At 42.3% G+C, this 19,441-nt stretch overlaps 1 protein-coding gene across 1 annotated transcript; it reads right to left on the bottom strand.

Annotated features, from left to right (window-relative positions):
* Positions 1-201: 201 nt before the first annotated feature.
* TESPA1 (thymocyte expressed, positive selection associated 1) lies at positions 202-16,251 on the bottom strand. Its single transcript, XM_021686742.1, has 10 exons — positions 16,089-16,251; positions 15,083-15,125; positions 9,139-9,188; positions 8,519-8,572; positions 7,720-7,756; positions 7,352-7,450; positions 5,371-5,579; positions 2,685-3,481; positions 1,461-1,554; positions 202-209 (listed from the first exon to the last, which is right to left on the bottom strand). The coding sequence occupies exons 1-10, from the start codon at positions 16,249-16,251 to the stop codon at positions 202-204; spliced, it is 1,554 nt and encodes a 517-aa protein (XP_021542417.1).
* Positions 16,252-19,441: the final 3,190 nt, after the last annotated feature.

Here is a 19,441-nt window from a genome sequence, read left to right as displayed (position 1 = left end):
GAATTAGTATAGTGTAGGTCATTTGGCTCCATATCCTAAACTTTTCCCAAATATATATATATATATATATATACATATATATATATTCAATATATTATATTGCTGCCTTCTGATATTTACCTCTTTTGTGAGTGACTACTGTATACATATAATTTATATCCCTGGAGATGAAAGTAATGAGCAAGAGAGAAAGAAGAGTGACTAGGGCCCTAAAATCACAGAGAATTAAAATTAAAAGAGCTAGAAGTGTAAAGATTTTGTGATGCTGGATAATTAACACTGCAAATTTAGAGTATTGACCCAAAATAAGTATTGGGCCGGGAAGTGCAATAAACTTAAGACGTTCAAAACAGAGGGAACTCTAAGCAAGACTCATTGACTTGATTCAAGAAGGATATCAATTTCTACTATCTTATAATATTTATTTATTTATTTATTTATTTATTTATTTATTTATTTATTTATTCCTGATGCCATCTTCTCTGTGGTACTAGGGGATAGGTGGTAAAAACTATAGGAGCCTCATTTATACTCGGTTTAAATAACAGATCTTTAGCCAAAACATTCAAAGGTATAAGGGATACCTCTGATACAGTTAATGCTCAAAACTCATATCGAAAGGAAAGACATTTCAGCTGCAGTAACCACCTATGTGAGTTCCCTTGTCAGAGAAGGAGAGCTATGGATGTCAGGTCCTCACTGCAGGAAGGAACTCAGAGCCTAAGGGAGCATGGCTGTGAGATACCTGGAGTCTTCCCCATGTGGTGATGTTGGCGGATTAGAATGTAGTTATGAGCAGGAGCCGGGATGAAGCTCTTTATGGTTGGTTCTCATCTGTTAAAACAACTATAGCAGTGCACTTCTCAAACTTCAACATGCAAACAAATCACCTTAGGATCTTGATAAAATTGTGATACCTTAAATCTGAGGTGGGGTCTGAGATTCCACATTCCTAACAAAATCCCAAGTGATGCTAATGCTGCTGGCCTGCAGACTACAGTTTGAATAATAAGGTTATACATTTCTAGAACCCTAGAACAGTTCTCAGACGGTTGCCAGACCAGCAGCATCAGCATCACCTGGGAATTTGTTAGAGATGCAGCTTCTTGGGCCCTGCCCAGAGCTTCTCAATCAGAAACTCTGGGATTTGGGGCCCAGATATTTGCATTTTAGCAAGCCCTCCAGGTGAGGCTAAAGTCTGAGAACCACTGATCTAGAGAAGTATCTAACCAGCCATAATAGAATCATCTGAGGAGCTTAAAAACAACAACAAAAAATCAGGCACTGATTTCCATGCCATATCAATGAAATCAGAATCACAAGATGTGAGACCCTTTGTTGTGGGTATTTAAAAAAAAAATCTTCCTGGGTAACTATAACATGTAGCCAGGTTTGAGACTCACTGCCTGAGGGAGGGCAGGAGGGAGAGAGAAAGAAAGGAGAGAGAGAGACCCACTTACTTCTCCAGTCTTTGCCAGCAAAATTCTGATACAGGTGGGGGTGTCTGGGACTGTTGGGCCAGCAGCTCTCTTCCTCCTCACTGTGGCTTTGCACCTGTAACCAAGATCTCAGCAGAACTCAGAGCCAGTGCATAAAGGGGTTGGATGGCAGGTAGCCGTAGGGGAAAGAGGCTGAGTGTACTTGAGAGACTCGGCTTCTTCTCTTGTGGCAGGAATGCGGTAGTGAGGAAGGCAGGAGTTGAGGTGCAGCTGCTATGTCCAATGAGAGGTGACATATATGCGAACAATATTGCAAATCATCACAGGTTCTCTTGTGGCAAGGATCTGAGAGCTTTCCCAAGGGAGCTCAGCACTTGATGCTAGTATTGTCACTAGTCCCAGGCAAGAGGAGTCTTGAGTTCTTGAGAGTGCACAGGATGAAGAGTTGGTGGACCGACAGGACGTGTCCACCTGGATCCTGCACTACTCCTTCTAGAACATGCTCTGGTTACATAGGATACCCGAATATGCTGCTCAGATGCCCTCCAAGTCTGCTTCAGGGAATTGCACTGGTTTTGCCTGGTGTCTGTTGTCTTAAAGGGTCAACCTCTCTACTAGTGTATGCAGCCCCAGGCATGAGTGATGACCAGTAGATGGCTATTTTTGTGGGTAGAGGGTGTGTGGCTTTTGGATATGCAGGCTCGGTGCTCACACGTCTATGTGCAATGTCCCTAATGGTTTAGGACAGATCTGGGCATGGGAAGAGAAGGTGCTAGGCCAGAGCTGGGGAGTGGCTCTGCCTACACTGCAATGTTCTAGCACAGAAGTGCTAAGAATCTGAGAATATTAACTTTGAACCTGGACTTCACGTCTTTATGGTTATATATTTATTAAGGTAGAAGAGAGCGTATTTTATTTAATAGTGTTTAGCTTAGTGTATAACCAACCTCTATTTGTACTCTGTTGCGGATTCCACAAATAATAGAGCGAGGTATACTTGATGAGGAACTTCAATGAAGATCAGATCAGATGAGGAATTAGAAAAGCTCTGAAAACCTGGATGATCTTAAGAAATCAAGCCCATTTATCTTTCTCGTTCTCTATTAACCTGTTCCCAAAGGTTTCTGAATGTAATTCAAGAATTGGTATATCTGGTGAGGACAGAGAGCCTGGATTCCCTTTTCTGAAAGGCAAGAATCCAGAACCTTTCTCTGCCAGCCTCTCTCTTGCCCCCAACCCTCTCACCTCCTCCAAGTCACAAGTGTCCTGCAGCTGCTGGTTTAGAGATTGGTGCAGTGCTGGTTGCTCTTGGCTCTGCTGGATGATGGACAGTTCTGATGACTTAACTGTCCTGCTCATGGGATTCCTCTGAAACAAGCTCTTTCTTGCTCTGCTCTTTCTTTTCCAGAAAGTCTCATCCTTGGCCAAATGGACTTCCTTATTGGTGGCTTGTAGACCCCACAGCTCTCTCTTTACCGGTGCAGGGTCTGTGCTCCACTGTAGATCTGCTCCGGGCAGAGAATGCCTGCAACAGGTTGCCTCTGGTTTAGTATCCAGAGTTTGTGATGGTGCTTGCATTGGGTACAACACCTGCTGTGTTTCCTCTTTGGGGTAAAGGGCACACGGACCAGAAGAAGTGGGCAGCATTGCATCCCTGATGAGGGGCACAGGATCTTCCTCTGAGCCTGGCCCAAATCCAGGGTCTTGCTGGAAGACCAGCTTCTCTCCTCTCACTCTGTCCATCACTTCCCACACCACTTGGTCCAAACTGTTCCTTTTGGGGATATTATGGGATGGTGACAGCCGATCTCGGGGGCTTGTATACAGGCACATCTTGGAGATGGCTTTCCGGAGGCGCTCTCTGGGTGAGTGAGGTTCAGGTTCTGGAGCCAGAATCCTGACGGATGGCACATCAGTTGGGTTGTAATTCCAGAACATGTGGGATGGTGTGAACTTTTGGACAGGTGTCTTAGACACATAGGAGTAGAGACAGAAGAAGGCATCAGCAGTGACCGCCAGTGTTTGCACCTGCTTAAACCTGCCTGGGCACAAGGGTTGAAGATGGTGAATCTGGGGTTCATCAGCAAATTATCTCTTGTAAGTCTTCCTTCAATAGCCTTCCTAAGGCTCAAAATTCAGAAGGAAGATGCCATTTTCCCCACCAGTGTTTCTCCCATTTAGATTTCTCACACCCAGGATCCCCTTTCTTGACTTTCTTGACTCCCATCCCGAATAGATATTTTCCTTCAGTCCAAAAATTAATTCTGTATGGGATGAGAAACTTTTCTATATCTTGATTTCACATATCCTTTCTGCTGTCAGTATATTCTAAACAATGGCTTCGATTACTGTTTGCTTTAGATGACAAACATGACAGAAGAAAGCACAAAACCAACCTCATTTTCTTAGACAGTAACAAAACTTTAGGGTTCTAGAAGGGAGTATCAACAAATTGGAGAAATGGCAATTACTAGCCAATGGACTAGGGTACAGAAATTTTGATGTCGGGGCACCTGGGTGGCTCAGTTGGTTAAGCGACTGCCTTTGGCTCAGGTCATGATCCTGGAGTCCCGGGATCACGTCCCGCATCGGGCTCCCTGCTCGGCGGGGAGCCTGCTTCTCCCTCTGACCCTCCCCTCTCTCATGTGCTCTCTCTCTCTCATTCTCTCTGTCTCAAATAAATAAATAAAATCTTTAAAAAAAAAAAAAGAAATTTTGATGTCATTTTTTTTTTTTTAAAGTAAACTCTATGCCCAATGTGGGGCTCGCACTCACGACTTTATCATTCAATTAGACCTTGCTTCACAAAGTGTGGTCACTAGTCCAGAAGCATTGGCACTGCTTGGGAACTTGTTATAAATGTAGAATCTCAGACTGTATCTCAAGCACTTTAACAATACCATTTGGTAATTCATACGGACATCCATGTTTGAAAAGCACTGTGATAAGCCATACATCTCCTAAACTGTAAGCTTCCAAAAGGCTTAAGAATCATGTTCCGCTTGTCTAGTCTGTTCTTCCAGAATTTAACACCTAGTTATGTTCATGGCACATAAAATAAAATCAATCAATTATACTCTATTTTTAGTGTGCACAAGAATCATCTAATGTTGTGAAAATATTCCAACTCAAAATCTTTGTTGCAACAGGTAGAGGTCAGGAGCGTGGTTTATCAAGCTTATCTTAAGTTGAATCTGATGCAAAGAATCTGAAATACAATCATATTGGGGGTGTAGAGAATATAATTTGAAACATATTCTAATGTATAGAATCAAACAGAGTCTTTTATGCCTCATCTAGCTAGAGAAATCCTCTCATATCTTTCCCTAGTATGAAATCAGGACAACTTAAATAATTGTTTCCCTGGATGTGGTCTAAGGATTATACATAAGTATCCCGTGCGCTTGTTTAAAATAAATACTCCTGAGCCTTTCCCTCTATGGAAAAAAAACTTATGAATATGAATTTTTATAAAGTCCCTGGACAATTTAACATATCTAACTTTGAGAACTTTGAGAACATTGCCCTAAAAGGAAATGATTTTAATACAGTGGCTGTACAAAAACAAACAAACAAAAATACAGTGGCTGTAAATGGGGAACATTCTACTGTTCCAACTGAGAAATAAAAACAGGGATAAAATTTAAAGACACTATTCTCATTTGATTCAGCTAAAGGAAAGAAGGCCTAAGAAAGCAATAATGAAATGAGGTCTCTTGATGACTATTTCTTTTTTTTTTTTTGATGACTATTTCTTTAAGAGGGAGAAGCATACATCAAAGTTCTCCATCTTCACTGAAAACAACATGCCAGGAAATAGACACAGGAGACAAAGGGTGGAGTGAAACTGACTGAGAGAAAGTAGGATCTGGAGCCACTGATCCCCCTCATGAATGGCAGAGAAGTGGAGCAGATCCATGGGAACACTCACTGGCCAGCATGAGGCAAGGGTCCTCCATCTCTATCCTCTGCACCTGGGCCTTCAGGAAAAGCTGGAAATCAATGCCTTTGGCCTGAGACGGGGTGGTGAAAAATCGGGCAGGAATCCGCGAAGTGTCCTTGTGGTCCTCTTGGCCAAAGCCCAGACTGAAGAGGACATCCTCTGCATCTTCTTGCACCTTGTCCAGAATCTCAGAGATGCTGAAAAGAGGAAGTTTGGTAAATAGGGGCAACTTTGAGTTACAGGGTCATCCAGAGTATTTAAGAAACGTGTCAGGAGACTGAGCTATCTTTCCGATCATTTCTCTACCTTCCATTCTGACTTTGAGAAAAACTTTCACTTCTTTGAACCTACATTTTCTGTCTGAAACATGGGAATGACAATCCAGCCTTGGTTTAAAAAACTGAATTAGATTCTATCACAGTACTTTATATATTTTTTAAAGATTTTATTTATTTATTTGAGAGAGAGAGAGAGCAAGTGAGAGCACGAGCCGGGGGGAGAGGTAGAGGTAGAGGGAGAAGCAGACATCCTGCTGAGCGGAGAGTGGGACACAGGGCTTGATCCCAGGACCCCGGGATCATGACCTGAGCTAGAGGCAGACATTTAACTGACTGAGCCACCCAGGTACCCCTATCGCAGTACTTTAAACATCATAACATATGAATGAAAATTTGCTATGAGAGGGATTTGAAGAATCAAAAGCATTCTAGATTTAAAGAAATCTTGTGGTTATGTTATTAACCAGTCATTTCCCACCTGCACACACTATGGTTTGGCTGGCTTTTGCCAAGGGCTTTGCAGCTTGCTCCCCAGCTTCACCTCATGGTTGTGTGGGACATCTAGGCAGAAAGTGTGTAAGAAACACAAAATTCTTTTTATTCCTACCCTGAGGGTAAAAATTAACCAGTGTAGGTATGTTCAAAACCTGATTTTGAAAGGTAGACCCCTTCGTAGCACTATTTTCAGGACAGAAGCCCTGCATTACAGATCAAGTTCTCTCTGTCTCTCTCTCGGTATGGTACTCACATGTATCTACATCCAAATCTGTGTACCACCAAGCTGGGTGACATGAGAGCTCAATAACTACCCATTCCACAGAAATAAGTCATGGGGATGAAAAGTGCAAGATAGGGGATATAGTCAGTACTACTGTAATAACATTGTATGTGACAGATGGCGACTACCCTTATCGTGGTGAACACAGCATAATGTATACAATTGTGGAATCACTATGTTGTGCACCTGAAATGAATACAACTTTGTATGTTAAGTGTATTTCAATAAAAACATGCAGATATTGAGTCTCATCTCCAGAGATTCTGACATAATTGAAGTGGGGTGTGGCCAGGGCTGTGGCTCAGTAAGGACAAATCACTACAGATAGTTAGTTACATGGCTAATAAATCCGAGGACTGGGTCTCAAATTCAAACTTTGACACCGAATTCCAAATACTTTCTATTATACCACATTAGTTTTCATCACTTTCCATCTTGTTTTAAAGTTATTTGCTTGTGCCTTTGGTTCACCGTATTTGATTGTTGAGCTCCTGGGGGCAAGCACTTTGCTTCATCTTTTTCAATTCCACATAGTAATGCCTGGCCTACATTAGGGGATACGATATTGCCCTAGTGAATTAATATTTTATTGTTTCATTCAATCAACCAATCAATACCTTCATTGATTGTTGATTGAGCACTTACTGTAAGTCCAGGGACTGTGATGATCCCCATGCTACACCTGCTGGGGTACAAGGTCACCTCTATTTTACAGAGCATCCAGCTCTGAGCAGTAGATTCCTTCACATCCTCCAGTGTTCTTGAAGCAAATATGGTCATACTTTTCAAGTATGTGAGTGTATAAAACCTTCAGTAAGATATCCCAGAAAAAAATGGACAATGGTTCTTGGTTCCATTCTCTTGGGCCTCTCCTCTTCCCCACCCTTACACCCCTGCCAAATCCAGTACCTACCTAGAGCTAGTCTTGTTGGTACCACCAGTCATGCTGCTGGAAGCCAAGCTGCAGCCAAGATCAAGGAGCTGCCAGGGCCGGGATGGGTCTAGGAAACTCCTGCAGGGATCAGAGTTGATGTTACCCTAAGCTTGTAAGCAGTCTGCACCCTGGATCCAAGACATGTTCTGCTGGGCATATTTACTCCCTGCTGGGTACCTTCTATCGTCTACTGGGAAAACTCGGTCTAGGGCCTCATTCCTGGTTGGAAAATCTCACTCTCTCTTGTGACTCTTGAGCTCTTTATTTTTCATCTGTCTCTGATACCTACACCAGTTCAGTAGTTCCTGAAGAAGACATCATTCAGTCTGGGTGAATCTCACACTTACCTGGAGAAGACTTTGCCATTAGTGGCCAACAGTGTGGCTGGACAAGGAACAGAAAGGCAAAGAGAAAGTTAGAAGGGAAAATGAAAATCACCTAAGCTGCCTCTCTGAATATAACACTTAGCCCCCTTCACTCCCCTCTGCCATACTACAGGCTAGCTGAACCCCATGAACTCTGTTCTTTGTGGGAGTATCTAAAGTTCATCAAACATAGACCAGGAAGGGGGGGGCAGATATGGCAGGGAGCAAGTGGTCCTGAGCCTCTGAACTTATACACCATGACTGGTGTTGAGGCAAGAGTTTCTCTGTCCCGAGGAAGAGAACATCATTCAGCCCTCTAGGCTAGTGTTCCTGCCCCACTGCTTGAGTCTCCACAGGACCCAGGAGACATTGTTAGGTTTCTATATCTCCATCCTTTATTCAAGCTCTTCTCTCCTTCAGTGTGGTCTCCTGCTTACACCCAGTGTTCAGGCTGCTTTGGGTTTCCTATACAGACAACAGTTTCAAAGATGTCTGGGCAACCAGTGTTATGGTGATTTTATGTGTTGTCTTTCCAGGGGACAAATGAGAGCCCTAATGATGGACTGGTGGATGTCATGTCAGGCTGGTGAGGAAGTATTTCTGGGCATACGAAGCTTTAAGAGCTTTACATTAGATCATAATGAGACTGCTCTTTCCCTACAGGTAAGACCTCAGGGAATGGGTTGTTTCTTTCTACAGTTTCCCCCTTTCATTCTACCCTTAATTTGTCTCCTGTTTAGCCTCTTCCTTGATTCCAATGTCAGAAGGCTGTGCCACTTACCCTCTGCCCCTAGGGTCAAGTCATCTTCAAAGCTGGTTCCATGGCTGGGGCACCCTGTCAAATAAAGCAAAGGTCACAGAGAATAGGCCTGTGCTCACACACACACACACACCCCTGTATATATGAACATTTATAACCACGTAATCACGTCAGACATCACATTTGCAGAACTTCCCCCAGCTCTACATGTACTACCTCAGAAATCACATTCATATTTTGATTTAGAAAGACATAATCACTTGTAATTAACCTGTCCCCTATATCATATAGTCGTGGACACAATCCTCTGTCAGATAGTGAGCACATGGGGGTGTGTACTCACACACATCTTATAAAGCTCTTTTCCCATAGCAGTGGTTGTTAGCTGAGCAACCACTAACTGAAGATAGTCTTTAAGCGTTAGTCAGCCTGTCAGCTCTGAGGCAATGTTTACTCCATCTTTTGGATCTCCTGGACTGCCTTGTGACCACCAATAGGTGTTTTGCAGACAGTGAAAAGGCAGTCAACATTCTTATGCCTGCATATGCACGTGCGTGTACATAAACACACACACACACACACAGAGCCATGTCACTATCCAGGTAGAAGAACAACAGAAGAAAGAACAGAGCTGTACTCACCATTGTAGCTTGACTGTCCTGTTTCCTCAAAAAACCCTTCTTCAGAGTATCTGAGGACCAAAAATAATCTTACAGGTGGGAAACAATTATATTTTCCAAGGGGCTTTTTCCTCAGATGTGTCCCACAAGTTCACACAATTTTCCAATGAGATTCAGCAGTATTTAATTGCTTCTAGGTTGAAGCAAACTAAGAGTAGTTCCTTGACAAGTTCACCAAAGTAGCCAGGGGAAGTGGGACTGGAGAGCACAGGATTTTGTGCTGCACCGTACCATGTTTTTCGCACACGTGTACGCACTGTAGAGTGGGCTGCCATTGTACTGACCACACTGTCCACAGTCAGCTTGGCGAGCAACAAGTCTACAGGTGCTTGGTAAAATTGGAAAGACAGAATATAGAAACAAAACCAGAGAAATACATTTATATAAGCAGGGGCTTGGGGCCATCACAGATACAAATACTGATATTTTTCAACTTTTAGGAGGTCAACTTAGCTCCCCACACCTTCTTCCTTTTCTCTGAGCAGGTTCTTGCTGATGATCATATCTCTCAGGAAGCAGCAGAAATGGCATCTTGGTTACAGATTGTAATTTTACATTTTAAGATAGGGTCTTATCAAACTTTTACCATCTCCACAAGAGGAATAGACCGAAATCAGTGTACAGGGTGGCAAGAAACAACTCAGTTTTACAAACAAGGAAGAATTCTGTGTCTAAAGAAGGTGAGTAAAGCAGTCTATGGAAAGTGGTGAACTGGAACCACAGCTCCTGGCTTGCATTCCTGCTTCCTGGCTGCTGTTCTGTTCTCAAATATTACACAGGGGACTTGGATGCCTCGCTGTGATCATTATCTAAGTCCGCTTCAAGGACTAATGTGTTATGGGTTTTATAGAGTTGATTTTCCTGAAAGTTTTTAAAAGGGAAGTTGCACATGATGCTTTGAATGTAATCTCAGTATGTAATCACTCAATGAAATGTTTAATAATAGCAATGGGTTTAGTAATTGAACATCTGTAGATCAAGCTGTGTTTAAGTTTTACAAGATAAATCACTGCATGTGTAGACATCTTCTATTGATGCTTTCCTTTCAGTAGTGAAAAATCAACCATGTTTTCCAAAATCTGCATTTTTATGTCTTTGTGAAAAAAAAACTGTACATCAAGGTACATTATAAAACGTGAAACAATATTCAAGCTAAGAATGGGTAACTCTAATAATATAACTAGAACTACAAATGTGGCTGCTTTTCCTAACATAATTACATAAAAATGTATTTTAAGATAATATCACAAACATAAATGTTAGTCTATAGACCATTACAAATATCAGTAGAAATTTATATTTACTGTTACTCCAAAAAAACCACCGTAACTTATATAGTCAACTATTAGAATACTGAGATTTACTCTTGTATTTAACACTTGGCTGCAGCTACACATTAATGCAAGGGCCAAAGCTGACTGTTATTGTAACTACAGCTAAAACACACTAGTATTCCACTGTCTGCACTCAATGGAAATGCCTGTATTTGTTCACCAAAAGAAATAATATTCATAATAACCCAGAACTGGGAGACACCAAATCTCTGTTGTAAAATGGATAAATTATATGATAAATAAACAATTTACTGCTTCACAACAATAAAAAAAAATGACTTGTCACTGCATGCAAAAACATGAACGAACATCACAAACATAATGCTGAGTAAAAGAAACAGACATAAAACACTACATATTGAAAGAGGTACTAACTTCCAGTTATAAAATACATAAGTCATGGGGATGAAAAGTACAGCATCGGTACTTTAGTCAATAATATTGTAAAAACTTGGTGTGGTAACAGATAGTGACTACACCCATCATGGTGAGCATTTCATAATGTATACAATTGTTGAATCACTATGTTGTACATCTGAAACTAATAAAATATTGTAGTCAAGTATACTTCAATAAAAATTAAAATTAAAAAATACAACAGCACATATTGTATGATTCCATTTATAGCAAGTTTAAAAAGTGCAAAATTTTTCTATGATGTTATAAGTCAGGTTATTGGTTACCCTTGGAAGCAGGGTAGTGAATGGAAGAAGACCTTCCAGAAGGAGACTTCTGGAATGCTGGTAATGTTCTGCTTCAAGTTTCATGGGCGTATGTATTCTCTTTGAGAAAATTCATGGGGCTTTGTTTATTTTTCAGTAAGTATTTTATTTTTCAGTATAACTTACATGGCTATTATTTTAACAGCTTTGTTGAGGCATAACATACAAAGAAGTGTACATATTGAACGTATACCATGTTAAGAGATTGGACATATGCAAACACCCATGATATCATTACCAGTTAAGGTAACAGACATATCCAACATCTCCCAGAATCTCCTTACTTCCCTTTGACTTTTTTTTTTCTTGAGGTAAAAACATTTAACATGAGAGCTACCCTCAACAAATTTTGAAGTGCACAATACTGCACTGTTAACCACAGGTCCATGTTGTACAGATCTCTAGAACCGACTCACCCAGCATAGCTGAAACTCCTCAGAGTCCTCAACTCCTGTTGAGTTGTACTACAGTTGTATTAAAAAGAAAAATGCTATTGATACATACGTTATACTTCAATAAAATTTACATTAAAAAAATACCACTGATGGGGCACCTGGGTGATTCAGTCGGTTAAGCGTCTGACTCTTGATTTCGGCTCAGGGCATGATCTAAGGGTCGTGAGATTGAGCCCCGCTTCCAGCTCTGTGCTCAGCGAGGGATTTGCTTGAGATTCTCCCTCTCCCTCAGCCCCTCCCCCTGCCCATGCTCTCCCTCTCTCTCAAATAAATAAATCTTTAAAAAAATAAAAGAAAGCTTCCTTCTGAAATTAAAAAAAAAATACCTCTGATAAAATTTCTGGTTTGTCCAAACAAAACTCAGTACCATTCACTAGATACAAATTTTGTTGGGTGTTCTTCCTACATTTCTCTTCTCTAGTTGTGCCCTAGCAGGCAGATACGTATTCTTTGAGGACCAGCCCAGGATGAGCCTTGGGACAGTAGGCTGTGTGTGTGGAATCTACCACAGAAGTATGGACATGCGCCTGGATCTACTGATCGAACTGAAGTTGATTTAAAACTTCATAGCCATTGCCTAAGTCCCAGGCCTTTCATAGGTTATTGCTTAGGACATAAAATTGATGGCTAGGGACTAGATCTATAGCTGCTCCTCCCTCCCTGTCTTCCACTGAAAGATCCCTTAGCATCATTTCAAGTCTGAAATAGAAGAGCCAAGGTACCACTCCTCCTGTATACCCAATTCATAAACAAAAGTAGGAAGGAGGATCAGATTGTGAGAAGGATGTGACTATTTCTAGGTTCTTCCAGCAATTTCCATAGGTTTTGCCTGCAGAGATTTAAGCTAAGGTCCACACAGAAGATTTTGGGGCTCCTAACCCTACCTCCAATGATTCACAAGCAACACATTCATGTCCTAGAACCTCCCCTGAGAGCCTTAAGAGGAAGAAGCAAAAGGACAGGTAAAGATATACATGATCTTGACCTGCAGCAGAATGGTCTGCCACTAGATTCAATACACTGAGAGACACTGACTCTCAATCACCCAGGAAGTTGGTGGGCTTTCTTGGAGAGCTTGTCAGAAAACAAAACCGTCTTGCTACCGGAGGATGTCTGTTTGGCATTGGAAAGAAAATGGGAACTATACAGTCTTGAAGTAAAATTTGAAAAGTGCTTCCCAGGCACCTGTCAACAGAGTGGACAGATGTCCAGTGAATGTGGGTTCCTTGTTCATCTTCCTTCCTCTGTGGCCTTGACAGCCTAAGAACTGAACACTGTGTGACTCAGAATGGCATATCTGGAATGCCTTTCCCCCCTCTTCTTCATCGTCTATTATCACAACCCACTGTTCTCTCGCTACCATCAACCATCATCAGCCTTTAATTTTTCTAATTTTCCCATATAACTAAAAAGTATTACATATATATTAGGGAGGATTGGAAAATAGAGAAAATGGGAACTATTTTATGAACCTAAATTCCCCCTGCAGAGACAAATGTGTGTTAAGAGACTTTCCTGTGCACTTTTCAAAGTGTAAATATTAACATTTTTTCAACACATAGAAAGGGAAAGAAAATGTGATAGACACCCTTGCACTTGCCACCCTGTTTTCACACATGTAAATGTTTTGTCATGTTCATTTCTGATCTGTTAATAAAAATATAAATATAATATTAAAAATATAACTAAAGTTTCATTTTACTCCCATTCCTTCCTACTTTTTTCCTTCCCAAAGATAATCACTATCATAGAGTTGGTGTGTATCACTTCTGGACATACTTTTCTGAGAAACAACGAGATTTAGACAGATAGATCCTAAGTCTATAGGCAGAACTATTTTAAAGTAGCACAAAGCCTCTCCTTTATAAACCTCACCGCTCACGTTTTACTATAGGGCAGAGAACACTTGTGCATATGTTATCTCATTTAAATCTCACAAGAAACTTTGAAACATTATTATTCTAGTCTCCACCTTTTGGCGAGGAGTCTGAGATAGAAGGAGTTTTGTTTTTTTTCTGACAAGTGCTTACATGGATAGTTAGCACAAGGGTAGGCTCAACTCTTTGAGCGTTTTGACTCACCAGACCACCGTTTCAGCACAAGTTTTGGGTTTATCTCTGTGGAATATAGGTGGGGAAAGGTAATCTCTGGAGTTTACAATCTTATATTCCTGTGAATTTATTCTTTTCAGCTAGAATGTAGTATGTTTGAAGTCAAGGAGCATATTTTAAACTCCTTGGCCCCCTTCTAAGCCATTTAGACAATCAGATATCAGCAAATGCGCTGTCAACAATTAGTGATGTATACTGACTCAAGAGTAGTTAATGACATAAAAACATTAGCTGACTGGTTCTCCTGTAGATACCAGGTGAGGCATTCCAAATCCTAGGACAGTTGTGACACACAAAATGTGCAAACATTCCTATTACCACCATCCCTTCCCTTCCTGAACTTTGAGGACCCTTCACGGACTGTGAAGTCAATGAATTGTGAACCAGGTCAGGACAATAAGGGCAGTATGTTTTGCAAACCCACAAAAACACAGAATAAATCCTTCCTGGCATTACCTTCTGGGGCAGAGTTGAAATAAACAGCCCTAGATCATTCAGTGCTATTTATTTCCTACCAAATAAGCAAGGATGGCGATAATGGATGAGTTCAGATTAAAGGCTATATAAAGTTTGGAACATTCCTGGAGGGGAAAGAAGGAGCAGGCAGGAGTTATAAATTCTCAGAATTATCACACAAATGATCAGGCTTAAATAGGGCACAGAAGCTTTCCCTCTGTGTCTGGGTAGACTGAGCCTAAAATGGTACTGATGAGGTGTGGGGCCTCCTATTTTAGTGTTTCTGAGGAGGGAGATACTGCATTTTGCCTTCAAGGACCTGCTCCCGTTCTTCACTGCTTTGAATAACTGGGCTAAACCTTTAGCCCATCATCCTGTGTTCTGTAGTAGAAATAAACACAGTGATGAATTCCTGTGATCAGAAGAAAAATGAGGTGTCTAACTCCTCTTTTGTTACACAGTGTAAGACTCCAGTCTGAAGGAGAAGCGAAAGAATAGGGATCTGCAACTCAGCCCAGACAGTCCCCAGAGCTGCGCATTTTCGTCATTCTGGGCTTCCGACCGCATCCAGACTGGATTTCCAGACCCCCACCCTAATTTCGTCTCAGCCCAGAGTAAACTTCATTTACAGCCCAGGCCCAGTTACAGGTAACACTCACCCCAAACCCTTATAATCTGCCCCCGCCACCCCCCACCATTTCAACCTCACTTCTAATCGTTAGGCCCAAATCAAACCCGTTTCCCCGTCTCTGAGTTCCCAAGAGTCAGTGCCTGCAAGCGTATCCACACATCTGCCACATTCATTGCCAGGGCCTTCCAGCACTTACCCGCAATCCTGCAGCCAGTCTTCAATCTTGTTGACTGGATTCCCTGGAAATGTCAGAGGTCAGAGCACCGTGAGAGCTGAAGGATGTCAGACTTCCTCCCTGCGACCCACCTCCTTCCGCAAGTGTATCCTTATGTGAGACACGTCCTAAGACTTTCCCGCCCATAAAACTTTTCTTTAAGATAGGAGAGGAATACACCCATGTATAAAAATAGTGACTGCTGCTTCTCTCTCTGCCTCCCGCCCCCTTCCTCCCAGAACCTGGAAAATGCCCAGGATCACAGGCCCACTGCTCCCTTCTCCCCAAGGTTTGGGAACAGGGGTGGATCTTTCTCCTTAAAATAAAATAAAAAATAAATAAAAAGAAAAAAAAAACAACAAAAAAATCACAATCTTGGGTTCGTGCTTTTGTTTTTTGCCAGATAAGCAACGATGGGTTTATTTATATGAGGGTTTTTTTGTTTTTGCTTTGTTTTTGTTTTTGTTTTCTTTAACTTTTATATTTGTAGTCTCATTCGAACCTCAAAGAAACTCTGAGAGGCATGGAGGAAAAGTACTACTACGACTTCAGGTACCACCACTTCCATTAGACAGATATGGGGTAAGTGACTTGGCAAAGGTCACACCACTTGCTAGCAGCAGAGTTGCAGCCAGAGTCCAGGTATCCAAACTGAGCATCACTTTGTTGCCTAAACAAAATAAAAACACCCCAAAGCATTCAAGAGAACCCTGACCTCAGGCCCTTATAGACAGCTTCTTGGGATGATGCAAAAATGTGCTTTATTTTTCCTAATCTTATGTCTATTTCTCTCTCTCCCATAATTTATATTTTTTATTACTTTACTCTTCTTCCTTTAAATGCATTGAACCCATCAAAATGAGCCTCCCTGAAGGCCCAGCCTCAACAAGGGACCCGCTGCAGACACTCTGCAGACCTGTGGCTGCTGGTACCTTTCCCCCGGCACGAGGCCACATGCAAGGCTGTCTGCTGTCTAACTGCCTCTTACCTTCCTGGAAAACATCATCCAGGCTGGCAGGCTCAGGATCTGAGACATCTTGCAGGGCAGCCGCGGCCTCCTCCTCCAGGACCTGGGTCTGCCAGTGGCGGCTCTGCCGGAGCCAGGCCCGCCGCTTCTCCCAGGATGTGGGGCTCAGCACAGAACCCTCCATGGCCCCAGCTCAGACTTCAGGGTCTCCCGGCACAGGAATGCTGCTCTGAGAGCTGAAATACAGCGATAACTCCTCCATCCTCTGTTCAGAAACTACCCCAGGGCTGCCCCAACATCTTCCCAGCTCTGAATGAAGGAGCATGACCCCTCTGCCCATTCAGGAAGGGGGGGGGAGTTGTCCAGCCCTTCCTCTGTCTCCCCCTACCCCTGCACCCCTTCCCCCCAATGCTCTGACATATACCAGGGCAAGTGTTTCAAATCAGCGAATCTTGGAACTTCAAACATCTTATGACTTAAGGGACATTGAGAAAGTTCTTCTAACTTAAAGAATTGCTACTTCTCACAACGACTGGCATATTGCCTTAGAAAACAGCTTTCTTTAATCCTTAAGAATGTTGTCTCTCAGACTCTCCCACTATAATTAGAATATCTTTAAATCGGCAATTGATAAAATTCACTCTATTTGTTCTTCATAAAGATACATGAAGAATTCCCAAATCTCAAATTTTAGACAACTTCTCCAAGGTGCCACAGCCAGGATGTCACTCCAACTACTGTCATTCTGAGTCTGTTGTTTGTTTTGTTTTGTTTCCTGTTTTATATATCAGGGGTCCACGTAAGATTTCTCTTGGGAAAAAAAAAAATCCCATAATACAAACAACAGGGAGATGTTGCCTTACTCAATGAGCAGTCATGACCCTCAGGGTCATTCCTTGTTCTGATGGCACTAGCCACTTATTCAAAGAGGAAGAAAGAGGGGAAGAATCTCTCAGTTGTCCGACTAGGACTTAAAAAGCCTTGAGGCTAATGTACATTCATTGGCTGATGCTCCATCCTCCTGCCTCTCCCTCGCCTGCCACACTCAGCCTGCTACAGTGGACACGGAGGAGCCCGACCAGTGCTCTTCAGTGGCTCATCCCTCTGCTCCCCGGAGCTGCCGTCAACAGCTCCATCCTCATAGCTGTGCTCTTAATTGTTGCAGTAAGGCAAAGCAAGAGGAAAAAAAATAAGAAGAGTGCCAGTTTCCAGAGACTTCTATTCTTTAAAGACTTCAACACAAAATCATTAGGGAGGCATGGAACCATGGAGGCCCTAAAATAGCTGTTTTTTGAGAGGACCATCCTGAACCTAAAGCGCCTTCCTAGGGCAATAAAATTGTTTTGGATGCCTCTGCTTGCTAGAGACAAAACATATCCAGAGAAGAATGATACATCTAAATTCTTTCACTTCGGGTCCAGCCCACCGCCCAGTCTTCTCCAAGGAGAGAGGTTGTTAACCCTGAGCACCTGGCTCTTTGTCCACTGCCTGGGCCTTTTAAGGGCAATTAAATGAATAAATTCAGCTTGTGACACAGGGAAACCACAAAGGGGGGACGCAGAGAAAACTTGCCCTTCAGTCAGAGCTCTTGTGAGGTGATAAAAGAGGATGAAACTGCCACTAGAAAGAACTTAGGAAATCTAAAAAGCCTTGGTCAGGGTTTATTTACCTAGTTCTACACCTTCAAAATATTGAGTAGGTTGGTGTCAGTTGGTCCAGAAAAGAAAATGTCAAAGGCTGACTTGCCTACTGTCTTTAATTCCCAGAGTAAATGGACCTCATCTAAATCATAAGAACTCTTCAGCTCACAAAGAAGGACTTTTTTGGTAATGAGGGGAATTTAAAAGGAAGGCAGGAGGGCAGGAAGAAAGGAGGGAAGGAAGAAGGTAAGGGAGAAGATGAAAGGGGGAATGAAGGAAGAAAGGAAGGAGGGCAGGAAGGAAGGAAAGAAAGAAAGGGGGAAAGACGGAAAGAAGGAAGATGTGACTCCCGCACTTTACTCTGCCACTTGCTAGTGGTATAACCTTGGAAAATTCGATCCCTTTCTCTGGTCTCAGTTTCTCAACTGGGACATTATGCCCTAAAATTTGATGCTTCTGGTATTTTAACTCCCGGATGTGCCGTTTTATAGCTGAACCCCCATAATGCTTAGTGCAGTTCCAGAATCTCGCTAATTGAGATGCTAGATAGAGACCTCTACTTGGGTTTCGACATCCTCTGTGATACGAATCTATTCTACATTCATCCTACATCTTTGAAAATACGTTGCATGCATATAGGCTAATTTCCCCTTTGCCCCCTGAAAATGCTTATCTCCTTTTACATCTTCTGCTTTTCTCATGTTCTTTTCCCTCTCCATCTTCCTGTCCCTCAGCCTTTGACACACTGCACTTTTCAAAGCCCAGCTCTTAGCAAACCTTCTTCATGAAGTCAAAGAAAAGATGCAAGGCACATCTAAGCTAATCTCAAACGTGGCAGACTGGACGTGGGCCCAGGGAATTGAACAAGTTCATTTCCCCCTGATCTCTGCCACAGAGACCTGTTCATGGTGTTATATGGGAACAAGATGAGCACAGTGATATTATGAGGGAGGGAGGAATAGAACTGTCTGGTTAGAGATCGCAGGAGGAAGCTATGTTGCTGAGAGATAAGAAACTGGGTATTCTTTGTGGGAATCTGGAGGAAGCGGCAAATGATATCAGTTAAGCCCATCAGCGGTGACAGCTTTAAAAAGAATTGCAGGATGGGTGCATGCAGGATGGGTGCATGCAGATGGCACCTTTGAAGGTCTTGGGGCTCCTTGTAATAGAGAGGGGGGCCCGGACATAGTTCCTTCAGATGAGTCATACAAACACGTAAACCTATATGTACAACAGAGTTGGGAGCAGCAAAAAGAGTAGTGACTAAGAATCAGAGTAGATGTGAGCGTTCTTTTTTTTTTTTTAAGATTTTTTAAAAAATTTATTTATTTGAGAGAGAGAGAGCACAAGAGGGGGAGTGTCACAGGGAAAAGCAGACTCCCTGCCAAGAAGGGAGCCCAACGCTGGGCTCGATCCTGGGACTCCGGATCATGACCCTGAGCTGAAGGCAAACGCCCAAGCGACTGAGCCACCCAGGTGCCCCAGATGTGGGCATTCTTTTAACCTTTTGGTCCAATTCATTGACCTCTGGCAAGTCAGTTAGGTTTCCTCCTTGGGCAGCAGTTTCATCCTCTTGAAAATGAATTGGCAGGAGTCAATGTTGTACAAATTTGCCTTCAATACCAATGCATCTGAATTTATTCTAGTTGAGTTTGAAATATCTGTATGGATAATACCTGGAAAAGAAAATGTTTTTGCATGGTTTTCCCCAGAAGCATTAGGAAATGGTCCCGT

This window comes from Neomonachus schauinslandi, chromosome 5 (assembly GCF_002201575.2).
Source record: "Neomonachus schauinslandi chromosome 5, ASM220157v2, whole genome shotgun sequence".
Lineage (NCBI taxonomy): Eukaryota > Metazoa > Chordata > Mammalia > Carnivora > Phocidae > Neomonachus > Neomonachus schauinslandi.
The sequence above is the reverse complement of the archived record's forward strand: the minus strand, read 5'-3'. Positions and strand labels throughout refer to the sequence as shown.